The 14,632-nt window shown below is 39.7% G+C and overlaps 1 protein-coding gene across 2 annotated transcripts in view; it reads left to right on the forward strand.

The window, feature by feature from the left end:
- The window catches only part of Ush2a (usherin), a 668,288-nt gene that overhangs the window by 177,235 nt on the left and 476,421 nt on the right, over positions 1 to 14,632 (forward strand). For both annotated transcript variants that reach the window (XM_028760212.1, XM_028760216.1), the window contains exons 18-19: positions 448 to 617; positions 5,361 to 5,505. In XM_028760212.1, coding sequence (XP_028616045.1) covers positions 448 to 617; positions 5,361 to 5,505 — 315 coding nt within the window. The remainder of the gene's footprint in view (positions 1 to 447; positions 618 to 5,360; positions 5,506 to 14,632) is intronic.

Below are 14,632 nucleotides of genomic sequence, written 5' to 3' on the forward strand. Positions count from 1 at the left end.
TCCCTCCCTTCCTTATTACCTTGCAACAGGGACTCTTACTAAACCTGGTGACTGCCAGTCCACAGGGAGCCTCCTATCTCTGCCCAACATGGGACTAGGGCTATATATGCATTTGAGGTCATACTCAGCTTCCTACACACACACTAGGATCTGAACTCCGGTTCTCACATTGTGTATCAATTGCTCTTACCCACTCAGCCACTTTGTCCTCCCACCTTTCTAAACATTACTTTGTAAATGAAGAAAGTACCTTACCTGGTAATGTGAAGATAGTTAAATCCTTGTTGATGACAGTTTAAATGGGAACATTTCATGTATACTTGTAGTTTTTAATTTTGAAAATAAAAATATTTTACAAAATAAGGTCTTTCAGAAACTAGAACAGCTCAGTCTGATGTCTCATATGGGTGACATGTATGACTTTAATGTTGTCTTTGTCTTTGACAGCGCCCATGTTCATGGCCCCTCCTTCCGTCTATCCACTCTCACCACACTCCCTCAATGTCTCTTGGGAGAAGCCTGCAGAAAACTTTACAAAAGGAGAAATTATAGGGTACAAGATCAGCATGGTTTCTGAATATTCCCCTCTACAAGATGTTCCCATCATGTGTTCAAAGGTATTTTTATTTTCAACTCATTTCCTTCCCAAATTGAATTATGGCTCCTTTGATGTTTTATGAATTTATAGAATTCTGTAGCAGAATCCATCTCCAAATGTGTTCATCAAATGGGGCATGTTCTTTAATAGAACATCGGATGTTCAAGGTCCTGTATATGTATATATGCTTATCACTTATTTTTCTAACGTGATGAACTAATGTGGTTATAATTTTATTTCACGAGACCTGCTGTTTCCACTTAGTCTTAAATATTTTTTAAGAAGTCCTTTCAACAGCTACATACTATATAAGATAATCTGAAAATATTATTTGAACACATAATAGTTTATTTAGCCAGCCCACAATCTGTCGGTATTTATACTTTATTCATTTGGATGTCAAAATGACATTGAGAAGACCATCTCCTATGCATACTTTTTTCATATCTTCACTTCCTTGGGAAAAGTCATGGGGAATCAAATTGATCACATGATAACAGAAATCATGACAGTAGGGCTGCAAATGTGACCCTGTTGGTAAAGTGTTTTCTTAGCGTGAGTTAAACTCTGACCTTGACTCCCAGTACTGCGTAAAACTAGGTGCAGTAGCACAGGTCTGTAACCCAAGCACTGGAAAGGCAAAGGTCATTCAAGGTTACCCTGAACGACCTAGTGAGTTTACAGCTAGCTTAGGCTACATGAGACCCTGTGTCAACATTTATATATGGATATAAGTCATATGAATTCTATGAACACAATATTTGCTCAAGGCTTTGGATGTGTGGTCACATTGGGTCTTCTGGTAGCATAGCATCTACTCGAAAATGCCTCACAATATCCAGGTTCTATCTCATTGGATACAGAGGATGAGAGAGAGAGAGAGAGAGAGAGAGAGAGAGAGAGAGAGAGAGAGAGACGATCTCATTCTCCCCAGTCAGAGATGAGGGAATTTACCTTTCTAGCCTGTTTTATGGCATGACAGTGTGGAAAGTCAGAGGACATTGGTGTCAGTTATATGTAGCATCCTATGCTCTTAGCTATTCACTTTTACTTCCAAGGGACATATCCCTTCATAAGATACATTAAATAAAAAGATCTCATTGTTTTTTCCTGCTCTGTGTGGTATGTATTTCCCAAACTCCCCACACTCTGATCTGATCAGGCTCATGTCGATGACCAGAGAGGCTAACTTCGTGCATAGTATACACATGGATTACCTTGAGGTACTTCTCTTCCACATATAGTAGGTAAGAAAGGGCAAGGTCTGAAGGTCTGTCCTCTAAGAATATTTGTCTTCACTGTGGTTTCTAGAACCACCATGGGGGCAGCAGACACCTCCCAGACTAACCTTACAGCTACTTTCTAAGACAATCTACCTATCTTCTCAGCTCAGTGTTCTTCTTTCTTTGTGTTGTAGAAAGAATGCCCATGGTCTTTGTGGCATTCTTTGGGCTGGACTCAAATCTTAGATTGCCATTTTCATTATATGATACATTTTGTGTGAGTCTATCTGACCTTAAGACTTAACATACCTGAAAAGCAAAGCACCCAATGAGAAGCAACTCTACCAATACTGTCATTTGATGTTCTGTTGGATGCTCTGTTGTAATTCGAACTCAGTATCTGGCTGAGAGTGTTTAATGAATAGTTTAGGTTGTCTAGACTTTCCATCACTTTCAATGCCTTTGCTCTGAATACTGTCTATCTTGTGGCTCTTTTTCCATAAAGAATTTAAAATATTTTCCCACTGTTGTATGTGGCAGAGCCATGGGCTCTATGAGGTCCAATGTCTCAAACAAGTCATAAGTCAGCACTACAACCTAGACAGGGGACTGGGACAAGTCAAGTAGCAGAATTTCACATTGACACCACACTGATTACAACCTAAATGGTGACTATTCACCTCCAGATGAGAGTTTGTTCACAGATATTGAGCTTCTTCCTGAGGAATGAAAGATTAAAAACCCAATTAGAAATACAGATACAGTCACTTTTATTTTATTTTGAACTGGATGATGTCTTAGATGTCACAGAAAAATTGGCCTCCTAAAGCCCAGCTGATGCTTCAAATCCCCTAATCTTTACACAGTAAATCTCCTACACTCTGGAACATATCTGACGAAGACCCCCATACACTCATTTCCTGCTTATCTGATCCATTTAATACGACTTTATTGACATGGAGAACAATACCTTCAAGAAGGATTGTATGGTTTGTCTTAAATTGATGATGACCCTAAGATTGTCCTTCTTCAGTGCATAGATGACGTTGGCAGTGGTTATCTGATTACATAGTCCTAAACTTAGTGCTTTCCCTAAAATTGTCTTAATGATTACTTAATCTACCACTAGTGAAAATTTAAAATTTGTCCCACAATAGCAAAGTTGTAGGCTGTCAAGAATCCATCTACCTGTGTCTTCATTGACAGCTGGCTAGTATTGTCCAGCTCCACTACGGCACTTTAATAATTTGACATCTCTCTCCTGTGAATCCAAGTCCTGATATGACTGTCATAGACAGGTTTTTTCCCCAGAGGATGCCAGCCATAGGAGAAGAATGAGAACAGGAGAAATGGGGATTGTACTCAGAAACAACTGACAGTATAGTGGAAAGACTAAGAATCTGAGGTGCAGTGCCTCAGTGGAAAGGCATCAGCTGATTCCCTACAGAGTTCAAGAGCCAGAATAAGCTCGCTAGCTGCCACAAATGCGGCAGAAATCCGAGGCTCTTTAACTTCCACACTGTCTGTTTTCTGATACCAGCATCAGAATCATCATACACTGGGTGGGTTACAATGGCATGCATTGATCCTCTCAGATTGTAGAGGCCAGAAGACTCAGATTAGGCTCCTGGGAGAGCCATGTTCCTCCCATGTACCCTAGAGGACTTCCATAGCTGCTTCTTCCAGTTTCCTCCAGATGCTTGGTGACACTCATTGCATTGTGCCAACATATCTCACGTCTCTGCCTCATCTGCTCCACCTCCTCGTCTGTGGGTTTTTTTCTTTCCTCCTACAATGATACCAGTTGTAAGATAAAAGCTAACCTTAAATATAAGATGTGTTAACTCATTACCTATACAAATGCCTCATTTCATAAGGTAAAAGTCTCAAGTTCTGGGTAGACATGTATTTTTGAGAGGCTCTATTTAATTCACTGTGAATATATTTGCCTTTTTTCTGAGCTATCTTAATGGAGAAAATATATACATACAACACAGGTGTCTATTATTGGGCAAGACAAAAGGTCAATAAGATGCTCATGATTTTTAGCCTTCTCCTCCATCTGCATATATGACTTTTTCAGTGATCTCATGATAAAAACCTGTAGTATAATGACATGTTTTTCATTTTGCAAAGATTACAGTACAAATAATCTATAATGTTGTTGTTTAGATAAATTTATAAACAGGACTGGTGTTCTGCCTCTGATCTTTATAATCCATATTTATTATTGGCCTTTTAGCTCACAGTTGTGTTTTAGCTATTTTTTTTTTTATTCTTAGGCTCATATAATTTTGAAGTCAACACCTAGATAAATATTCCCAGTATATTTTGTTGTGTTCCTGTAGGGAAAATACCTTAGACTAAATGCTGTTACTAAACTCTGTGAGCATCTCCACCTGTGTTTATTTGTCATGTGTCATTTTATATGAATGTCGAACCTAAGGACTATATCAGTGACTACGTAGTCTCTTGAGAGAATCAAGGTCATGGTAAACACAAGATATGAGGCTGTTACTGATATAATTCAGTAGGCTTTCACCATAGCCTTTTATAATTATAAAGATCATATTCCAGTGAAAAGGAAACTGTATAGCAAATACCTCAACACCATACTCAATTTTATCATTACCAAGTCTTCTGTACTCTACACAGCTATATGACCTATAGTATTGTAGTCTTGGTGATACCGTTGATTTATATTGGCAGTACCATAAACATTTGACTGCTTGTGTTAGGCCATTAAATAGCTATGGCCTCCCTAGGTAATATAAACATTCATCTCTTAAGATTGTAAAGGGCCACAAACAATCACATATGCAGTCTAGTCCACGGTTGACCAAACCACCAGAACATAGTCTATGAGTGTGTGTTGGTAGCCCTAAGAAAAATAATTTATATTCATGATTCTGTTTCTGTGATAGTTACCCCGAATGTAATCTGTGTCTTTAGTCTAAGTAAGTTTTCATACTTGCTTGTGATTGGTCCTTATCATGATAGGATGAAGTCTGTGTTGGCTGTTTAACTATTTGTTTCTAGTCTCCCTCTCCATCCCCCTCACTTAGACTTTGTACTTTCAGTTGAAAACGTAGGATGATAACAATATTTCAGAAACATGTAACTATCAACCTAATTGCACCATGGCATTGTCCCATGCACTACCATCAAGTAGCATGAGGCATCCCCACCCTGTGCTACTGTTGGCTTGGTTTGGACTTTTTCACAGTAAGTGTGTCAGTGTCGCCATCTTTATCTCTACCATTGGTGACAATAACCATACATCCATGCTGCTTTATGAGGCCATAACTCCGTCTTCTCAGTTATCCACTCAGGAATTGCATTATTACCTCATAAAGCAGTGTGATTGTACAATCATCAATTAAACCTCAGCTTGTTGAGACTTTTTGGGAAATCTCTTTCCCAAATAGGAATTGGCACCAATTCCCTCTGTTTGAATTTTGATTTTGAATGCCAAGATTGTATGCTGTGCGTGTGTTGGTTTTTTAGCTGATTACTATTACTGTTATTTTGCCTTGAAGCTGGTGCATTTTGCTAAGTCCCAAGACAAGTCTTACATCATAAAGGGACTCGAGCCTTACAGACTCTACAGCTTTGCTGTTTCCATCTGCAATTCAGTGAGCTGTGTAACCAGTGCTTTGGGATCGGGACAAACCCTAGCAGCAGGTAAGTACGTTCCAATGAATATCAAGAAATATATTCACGTTGAGAATAAATTAAATACCTACAGGTCTCCTGCACTTTGGACTTCATATATGTCTTTTCTGTTCTCTGCTGCTTTCCCAGCAATTCTGAATGTGGTTTATCTTGAGTTTTTAAACAAATCAAAAACATATAACCAAGGGTTATGAGCACATCAGAAAAGCCCCAGGCTGGATACGGAAAGAGAATAGTTCCTGCGCTCAGCATCTAACTAGGGTCTCCGAATTTTCCTGAGATGCACTTAGGAGTGATCCTATGAGGTCACATGATATTTCCTCCTTACATTGTTGAGTCTATTGACTCCTGTCCTATGATGCTCTCTGGCAATGTCTAATTTGCCTGCTACTAGATGTTTTATCTATTTGATAGGCAATTGTTCATATACTATTTTATTCATGATTACTAAGGATCCCCTAAGTCTGGACAATGTAATAGGAGACTTGTTAAATCTTATAATGTGGTTTATATTATGTTTGCTTGCATTACTAAGAGCCAACAAGATTTACACAAAGCTGGCCACTTGCATCGCCACCATCTATATGCTCTATTTCATTTATCAGTGTTTCTGTCAGGTATTCTGCAAGTCTCAGCTTCTCTTTTTGGGGTGTGTCTGCATGTACAGAGGTTAGGGGATTCCCATAAGAATTATAAGTATTATATGAACATATGTTTAATTGTCACCCTACAGGCTGTAGGTCTAATTCTAGCGTTTCTGTCCTCATTTCTGAGAAAAATAATTCAGTTCAAATTATGTCACACAATTACTATTGCTTGTTACAATTTTCAGTTGACATGAAGGACATCCAAATTCCATGACAGTGTGGTTTATTACTTCAAAGACTTACTTACTTGTGTACTGATATGTTTAATCTATATATATTTCAGAGGTGTAAGTACATTAAGGAGTACCCAGTGTATTAAATCTTATGGAGTCTATACTTTTCCTATAAGCCTATTTATTTTTATGAATGCTGTGATTCAAAGATAATAAATTTGAATAAGATGGGTGGATTCTATCTACTTTAGGCAAAATAAATGATATAATTTTGGACAAAATTTGAAAGGACATTCAATCTCACAGCTTGAAGAAAATACAATGGAGGTTAAACACAAGCTGAAGATTGACCTCTGGTAGAATATTGGATGGAGAACCCTAGCAATGAGGCTAGTCATTGCTAGGACCTCAGCTCCCCATTAGGCAAAGAACTGTGAAATCATCCAGTGCTCTTGGATACCCAATGTACCTGAATTCATAGTAACATCTTCCATGTATTTGTCTAATCTGTATCAGATTCAATTCCTGGCAACCACATGACAACCCATAACCATCTTCAACTTCAGTTCCAGGGCATCCAGGCCTTCTTCTGGCCTCCATGGGCAACAGACACACAGCTGGTACACAAACATATGTGTAGACAAAACAACTATATGTATAACATAAGATAAAATAAATAAAAATTAAAGCAAAATAAAATTTAAAAATTTGTGTCAAATGACAATGTGTCGTTTATAGCACAAAGTCAGTTATGTACCCCTAAGCATGTCATTGATATAGTATCTTGTAAAATCTCCAATTAGAATGCAGCTATTGAATGTTCAAAAGTCTGTGGGACTCATAAAGGCAATGCACACGGTGTTTAGTTTAAGGAATTAGCATCTAGTAGAATGATTGGCATGAGAATATGTGCTAGGACTCTCAGCAGAAAAGAAGCCATAGGGATAGAGCAGAGGATGCATGGCTTTGAGTTTGGAGGTTAGACAATCAAGTCACTGTGTGCTACTGTAGATGGATTTGGTTGATTGATAGAGACATTCATATCTATTTACTGAGTGTATAAAATGTACTAGTCACAGTATTAGGGGTTGGCACTGTTCTAGCTATTGCTATGATGAAATTTGTGGTTTACTAAGACCTCTCTGGTAATACCTTCTGAGGGGATATGCATAGGTTCTCAGAGTCTTTCTCAGTGAGGACTAAGAGACTCTGTTCAATGTGTAGAAGTGAAGATTAGCAGATGACATTGGGTGGTATTATAGGGAAACTATCCACTGGTTCAGAAGAGGGAAAGACTGAAGATGACAGTAATAGCGTGGTGTTTCTGTTCAATGAAATGAGAAAGATAAACAGATGGGAAAACAAACCCATGTGTTTATGTTTGATCACTTGGTGTGGCCATGGCAGCTACAGGAGCATACAAATCTGATGGTTAAAATGTTGCTGATTTTATAATCACCTGTAGAGAGATAGAGGGAGATCTATGCACGGTGCAAGTGAGTCAGTGAGGGAGAAAAGATGAAGGGATACAGGCTGGGATACAGGGGAACATAGGGGCAAGTGCATGTGTGTGGGGACATGGCAAGAGAGAAGCAAGGAAACAAGGGAGATCAGAGAAGGATTCCCATCTGGAAAGTTCTAAAAGGGGCTTGTAACTTTCAATGTCATACGCTGTCCAGAGAGCAAGAGAGGCACACATAAAGATGGGGGGGTGCGTATCCCTGCAATGGCCTGAGCTAAAGCTGGGTATAAAGGACTGAGCAGTAGAAGATGATGCCTTAAGAAAATTCAAAGGTGGTTCTCCGAAGTTTTGATAAACATTTCAATTTACCCAGTTTCTACTTAAATCATTACATTAGCTTCTGTTCCTGGGGGAAATCTTTTCCATTCTGATGGAAAAATTGTTCCAGTGGCTTTCAGAAAATACAGAGAGCTTAGTGTTAGCCATCAGTATAGACTGTCAGGAATGCGGATTCTCATCTGCCAATAAAAGTAATGGCATGCAATGATAGTGGGAAGATGTTTTTGTCATGTTTGTTTCAGTGTAAAATGTACCATTTGCAGATATATTCAGATCAGCAACAAGAAAAATTAGCTTTTATTTGCCTGCAAGCAGAGCTCAGTCAGTAGCTACTGTATTCTTCATGCCTCTTGTTTTCAATAGGTGCTTGTTTCTTTCTAAATAAGACTCATAGGCTGGACATCACAAAAATAAGCAAAGAAAGTTGACCATCCACTGTATGACTCTCTCTGCTCTATTACTTTTGTAAACTCGCAGTGGGTCTGTAGGCCATTTAACTCTTAAGTCAAAGTGGAGGCATGGAGGCCTGCCATTCAACAGCATTGTAGTGGAAAGTCACCAATCAAGATAGGCATTTAGCCACTTAGAAGTGAGGGGTCACGACAGTGGCTTCTCTTCAGTACAATATCTGTCACTATTTTTTAAAAGATAATTGTGAAGTTTTATCGGCTGTTTTCATGGAAAATCTTGAGAAGCAGATGATTTAATTTAAATATTTCAAGTGCATTGATAGAACAGGTGCACTTCACTGTGAGTACTGTATCAGATCTGGGTTTGGTACCTGCACAGTTCTGAACAGATCTGAGGGATGGGGGTCTCCAAGGAGCAATTGAGAAAGCTTGCCTTAACCGTTGTGGAATCACTCCTACTTATCTCGGGGAAGTTACCAGATGAGCTGGACCTTCTTCAAATCAAAGTTACACATCTACAAAATTTTATCCTCTTCATTGAGGAAACTTGTAAATTTCTTTCTATCTTTTTCACAGTCTGTCAGGCTTAAATCTTCCTTTGGGAGATTCATTTCTAAAGATATATTGTGTTGTTTTCTTTACCTGTCACTGGCTTCTAGACTAGAAGCCGAGAAGTGCCTGTCTTTTAAGCAAGTAGCTAGAGGTGTTAAGTTTTCTCTCTGAACCTAAAGTAGAGTGTAGATCTCCTTTCTCCTGGGTTGGAAATGTGGCTTGTTTGAATGCAGGGGACATAAGTCTTTTCATTGTGAATAGAACCCAGAGTGATTAAACAAGCACTCTTAATATGTTAATTTATACTTTTAATTACAACAATCTTGTCTATATAGTCATTAGTGAATACTAATATAAATATTTTTCCACCTCTTTATTCCTAGAGTGTAAGGCAATCATCCAGTTCTTTCTGTGAGGTTGCCAGTTTCCGTCTCATAATTCCATCTTTGTTCCTAGTTATGAATGCATTTTGTTCCTTCCTGTCTTGAATAATCCTTCATTAAGCTAGTCGCTTTCTGCTCCATGCTAAAAAGGAAAAATTATCATGCAAATGTGGCAGGCCATATTAAAAAGCACATCGCCCGACACTTTTTGTCGCTGTCCTTCAATTAGTTTCCCTTCTTTGAATTTAATTCCATTTGTTGTTAAAAACTACTGACTTGATGTATGGACTCGTGAATCCGAGGCTGCTGCCAAGAAAGCGAGGGGGAAAAAAAAATCAAAGGCCCTTGGAAGATCTGCAGAGCCGAAATGAATTCGCTTCACCTTTGACAAGAACACTTGAACAGCCCCGGAGTCCTCTGATGATTCGACCTGGCTAATTATCCAATTATTTATTTCAAAAGCAAAGACGGCGTTCTACAATGAGAGTGGTGTAAAGCGGCCTGAAAAATTTGGGAGCAGCAGATGACTTAAGGCCCATCCAAGATAAAGAATATCTGCACAGAAACTTGGCTTCCCTCCTGTGTGCCAACCATGGGCGCTCCCCTACCTCTCAGGAAGGAGACCCTGACACACGGACACTTTTTGTCTGTTTTCTTTCTCAGTGGAGATTATTTTTGCACTCACAAAAACCATGTCAAATTGCCAGGGCTCTTAAGCAATATTTAAGTTGTATTCCTCTTGATTAAAAGCTTTTGGTTCAAAGCAATACTTTTTAATTGCCTAATGATATAAGTCAGTTCTTAGAGGAAAAAAAACCCGCACATTTAGGAGTTCATTTGCGATATAACTGAAAAATTCATTGCATGGCAGTAAAACAATTTACTGTTAATTACAAGGAGAAGAATTTGCTGTAGCATGCTCACAGATTGCCATGAATCATGCAGCTCTCCTAGAGATTTATAACAGATGTGTAAGTGGGATGAATTAGCAGGGTTTAATAACAGAGGCACAAATCATGCAGACTTCAAGGAGCTTTAATTGATATACTAGAATGTGACGGGCATGAATCACTCAGCCATTCAACAGCATTGGAACATATGGTCAGCTCAATATGCTGCATCTTAAATCGGTTGGTGAGTCGTTGCTCGTCCCATATGGTGGGAGCAATATATTTTTCGTGATTAAAAAAAAATAACATCCATTTTTTTTAAAGAAATATATCTGCAAAGCATGTTTGTTATTGATCGGGCTTCTGAAAGCCAAGCTAACCAGGGTGTTCTTCTTAATTTTTGTTACAATTATTTTTAAACACGGCAGCTTCCCAAAATAAATGAGGGGCACTGTGTAATGCTAGACCCCTGGAGGTGTTATGAGAAAGGGCTCCATGCTGTTGGCACATTTGACCCCCAGCACAAGCCCATGGAAATCATGGCTGGAGAAACTGAGATTGTCTGCAAAGCCCTGCAGATGGGGTAAACAAGATGCAGGGTAATGTCTGAGGGGAAGGTTAGGACTGTCCAACTTGGCATCTAGCATGACAAGTTTGGTGGGAAATCTTTATTTAGCAAGGTTTTAAAAAAAGTAGTTTGACTACTACTAATAATAATAATACTGTAGCCCCTGATGGAACAATCACATGGGCCACTCTTTTGCTACTTAATTCTGCATTATCTTCTTTAGGAACATTAAAAATATTCTTCATATGTAATGGAATTAATGCCATGGCTCTCATGTGGAGTCGGGTACCCTGGCTGACATCTAAACAGGACTGTGCAAACATACTTTCAATGTAACTGGGTCCTGGCAGCCTTCAGAAAGGCTTTTGCAGCATTAGTAAGTGTGTCAGACTTGAAAAAGTAATATTCCAGCCTTAGTCTGTGCTGCCAGGGTTTAATGTCAACAATTAAAATTTATTTTGATCCTTACCTAGTGTTTATTACTGTTTGTATACACAACAGACCTTACTAATACAGAGATGCACTATTAGACAGAAATGCCATCTGTTCCCAGAGAAATGCTGGCATCTGTCTTCGACGCTAAAACTAAAATGATATTATTTCTAACACAACCAAATTAACTGCTTTTTACTCACCGACTCCACTTTGAAGGGCTGCAGACGTACCTGAGGAAACGACTGGCTCATGAAAAGTGCGGGACCTCTGGAGCCAGGACTGCGTTTGGATAGTGACTTTTATCGGGTTTCATGGTGGCCTTTTGGGCATGAAGAAAGGCCATGTAGAAATCACCTTTGCGAAAGAGAACTTTACCTCTGCTGCGTTCTCCTTCTGTGTCTTCCACAGATCATTAAAGTCACAACTGTAATATGTAAAAATGGACAGAATTAGAGATGCTCAAGACCCCCCCCCCCAATTTTGACAGATACACCCTCAAAAATAAATAAATAAAACAAAACTTCAAGGGAAGAAATTGAACAGACAAAACTGCTGGTGAGCAGTCTCCATTGGTCTCACAGTGACCCCTTTAGGAAAATACAAACTCTCTTCTCTGCTAGGCTATTAAATTTTTTTCTCCCTCAGTGGCATATATAAAAGATTTATATGCAGCACCCCTCCTATTTTATTTTTGGGAGGCCTAAGTATCTTATTAAGAAAAGGTCTCTCACTGTTGGAAGCTAAAGAATCCGGAGCACCAAGGACAACCGTAACACCCACACAGACCTGAGAGATGGGACACTTTCTGAGATGGGCCACTTGGACTCCATATATCACGGAATAATAAATTGTGCCATGCCCATGTTTAATGCGTGTACACAGCGCATTAACTGTAACTACAGTACATTTATTTGTGCTGGAGGAGACTTAAAAATGATTAAAAAATCAATACAGGGCTGTCAGACAGGCAAGCGTTCCGTTACGTTTAAGATACTAATTGCACAGGCCCCATAAAAGCTTCAAGTTTGTGTAGCAAGGATGCCATAATTACAGTCAGAGCAACTACCTCTTATATTAATGCTGGACTTCAGTGAATGGTGGTGGTGGTTGTCACCTTCAGTACCCTGTGTGTAGTTCAGAAATAATGGGTTCTCTTCTCTCTAGACCTGGGCAGTGTTAGTTATGAACAATTGATCTACCATCACTTGAAAGACAGTGACGGCAATGTTCAGGAACCAAGTTCATTTGAGGTATCTGAAAGTCGTGCTTTGTAGCCTTTCTGTGACATGGCACACATAAAATGATCATGTCGTGTGCTACATTCAGGGTAAAGAAATAAGGCTGGCCACTGAAAGGGAAGTGCTAGGGACTATTTTCTGGTCAGCTTTCCTGAAGTCTATGGAGACTTGTATGTCAACCCGTTTGCTACTTTTCTAATTGAGAATCACTATTCAGTTCATCTCAACTCAACCATGTCTCTCAGTGAAAACCTAACTAAACAAAAGAGAGAGCAAATGACGGACAAGAACATTTCCACTGTGCACACCCTCACATGGTGCTGGTGAGGGAGCACACAACAAGTAGAGAAATGCATTTTGTTTTATAGAGTCAGATAAGAGTTGGTCAGTAGGACAGCAGTGAGTGACATCTAGGCTCCGGTGGAAATGCCTTTCCTCTTCTGTATACTAGTTGCTGAACAGAGTTGCTGCCACCTGGGGACTCATTCTTTTTTTTTTTTTTAATATAATTTATTTTTTTTCAAATTGTAATTTATACTCATTCACACAGGAGTTATAAACACAGAAAGACAGGATGTGGGGAAGGGGATGACACTGGAGTGTGGGTGTTCAGGGGGAATACAGATATCTTTCAGAACAGGGTATCTGCTGGGTTAGGGTTCAGGGGACAGGTTGCTATGACTCTGCCTATGATTCAGTTGTCCTTATCTAAGTTGGTATTATCTGTCAAGGCTACCTATTTACAAGGTCTATGACTACTCAGGCTGGTAAATTGTCACAAAAACTGCCTGTTTACAATAGCTTATAGCCATCTGTTTCAGTGTTTATCCACAGAGACCCAAGACTTGGTGTCAGTATACATGTATGTCAGGCCTATTGCTGATTTTAGGCCTATGGCTGATTTTAGGCCTTCAATGTAAAAGCAGGGATGCCCCTGACATCCCCTTCCTTCTCTAAGTATAGACGGGCTGTGGCGAATCTAATCTTGTGAAGGCAGGGATAGAGGCCTGACCTCCAGTAATTGAAGGGGACCTTGTAGTGGCTCTGGTCCCCCTGTCATTGTCCAGTGAGGCATGAGGGCCATACCTGCTGGGGACTCATTCTTAAATCCTGATCTCAGAGCTTACATGCAGATGTTTGGCCTGGCAATGTTTGGAAAGTAACATTTTTTTGACAGTGGTTTGAGATCTTGGAAAAAAAGTCAAAATAATTTTTGTAACTTTAATTTTTTTTTCAATCCGTATTTTTAATGATGGTTCTTAAATGCTTTAGCCTCCCTTCTAGCCGACCACCTTCCAGGGGCAGTGGAATAGAGAGGATATGGGGAAAGTAGATCTGCTTAAAAATTGGTTCTTGGAGCAGCTCCTGTTTGTGTTTCTGACAATCTGCAGTTCAGTTCACAGGTCAGCAGCGGCAACTCGATCCATTCGCGAACACTTCGTGGATACACCAGCAGTCCAATTTGGTAGAGACAGAATAGCAAACAGGGATCAGCAGCAGTGGCATGACCTAACAGAGACAGCCAGGCCTCAGCTGAATCCACACAAGTCAGCAGGAAGGGGCCAGAGAGCCAACAGGAACACCAGGAGAAGTTCTCAGCTGTGCCTCTCTCAGTGAAGTGAAGATCAGCAAAGACTTGAGATTTAACATTACAAGCCTAGCTCAGCCTTAGATACTGTCCAGGAGTCTTTTTTATACTCCCTCCAAACATCATGTGTCCTCCATTGGTCTTGCCACAGCACATGAGTCTGTCTCAGCTGACATCACTGTATCAATCAGCCCCAATCTGCAGAAGCAGCAAGAAACTGCAGCACACCACCATAAGTATTTGGTGTATTTCTCTCTCTGAGTCTCAACAAATGGAGCTCAACCATACAACATAAAGTGAGCTAACACATTTACCATTAGCAAAGTATCCTTCATCACATGTCCTTTTACATGCTTACTTTCGCAGAACATCCTTTCTCCTCTGTCTGCTTGCGCAGAATGTTTCTTCATGAGTCTGCCTTGGTCTTTCACCTGTGTCCACTTCAGGAAAA

The sequence above is a fragment of the Grammomys surdaster genome, unplaced genomic scaffold (genome assembly GCF_004785775.1).
Source record: "Grammomys surdaster isolate TR1022 unplaced genomic scaffold, NIH_TR_1.0 130, whole genome shotgun sequence".
Classification (NCBI taxonomy): Eukaryota; Metazoa; Chordata; class Mammalia; order Rodentia; family Muridae; genus Grammomys; species Grammomys surdaster.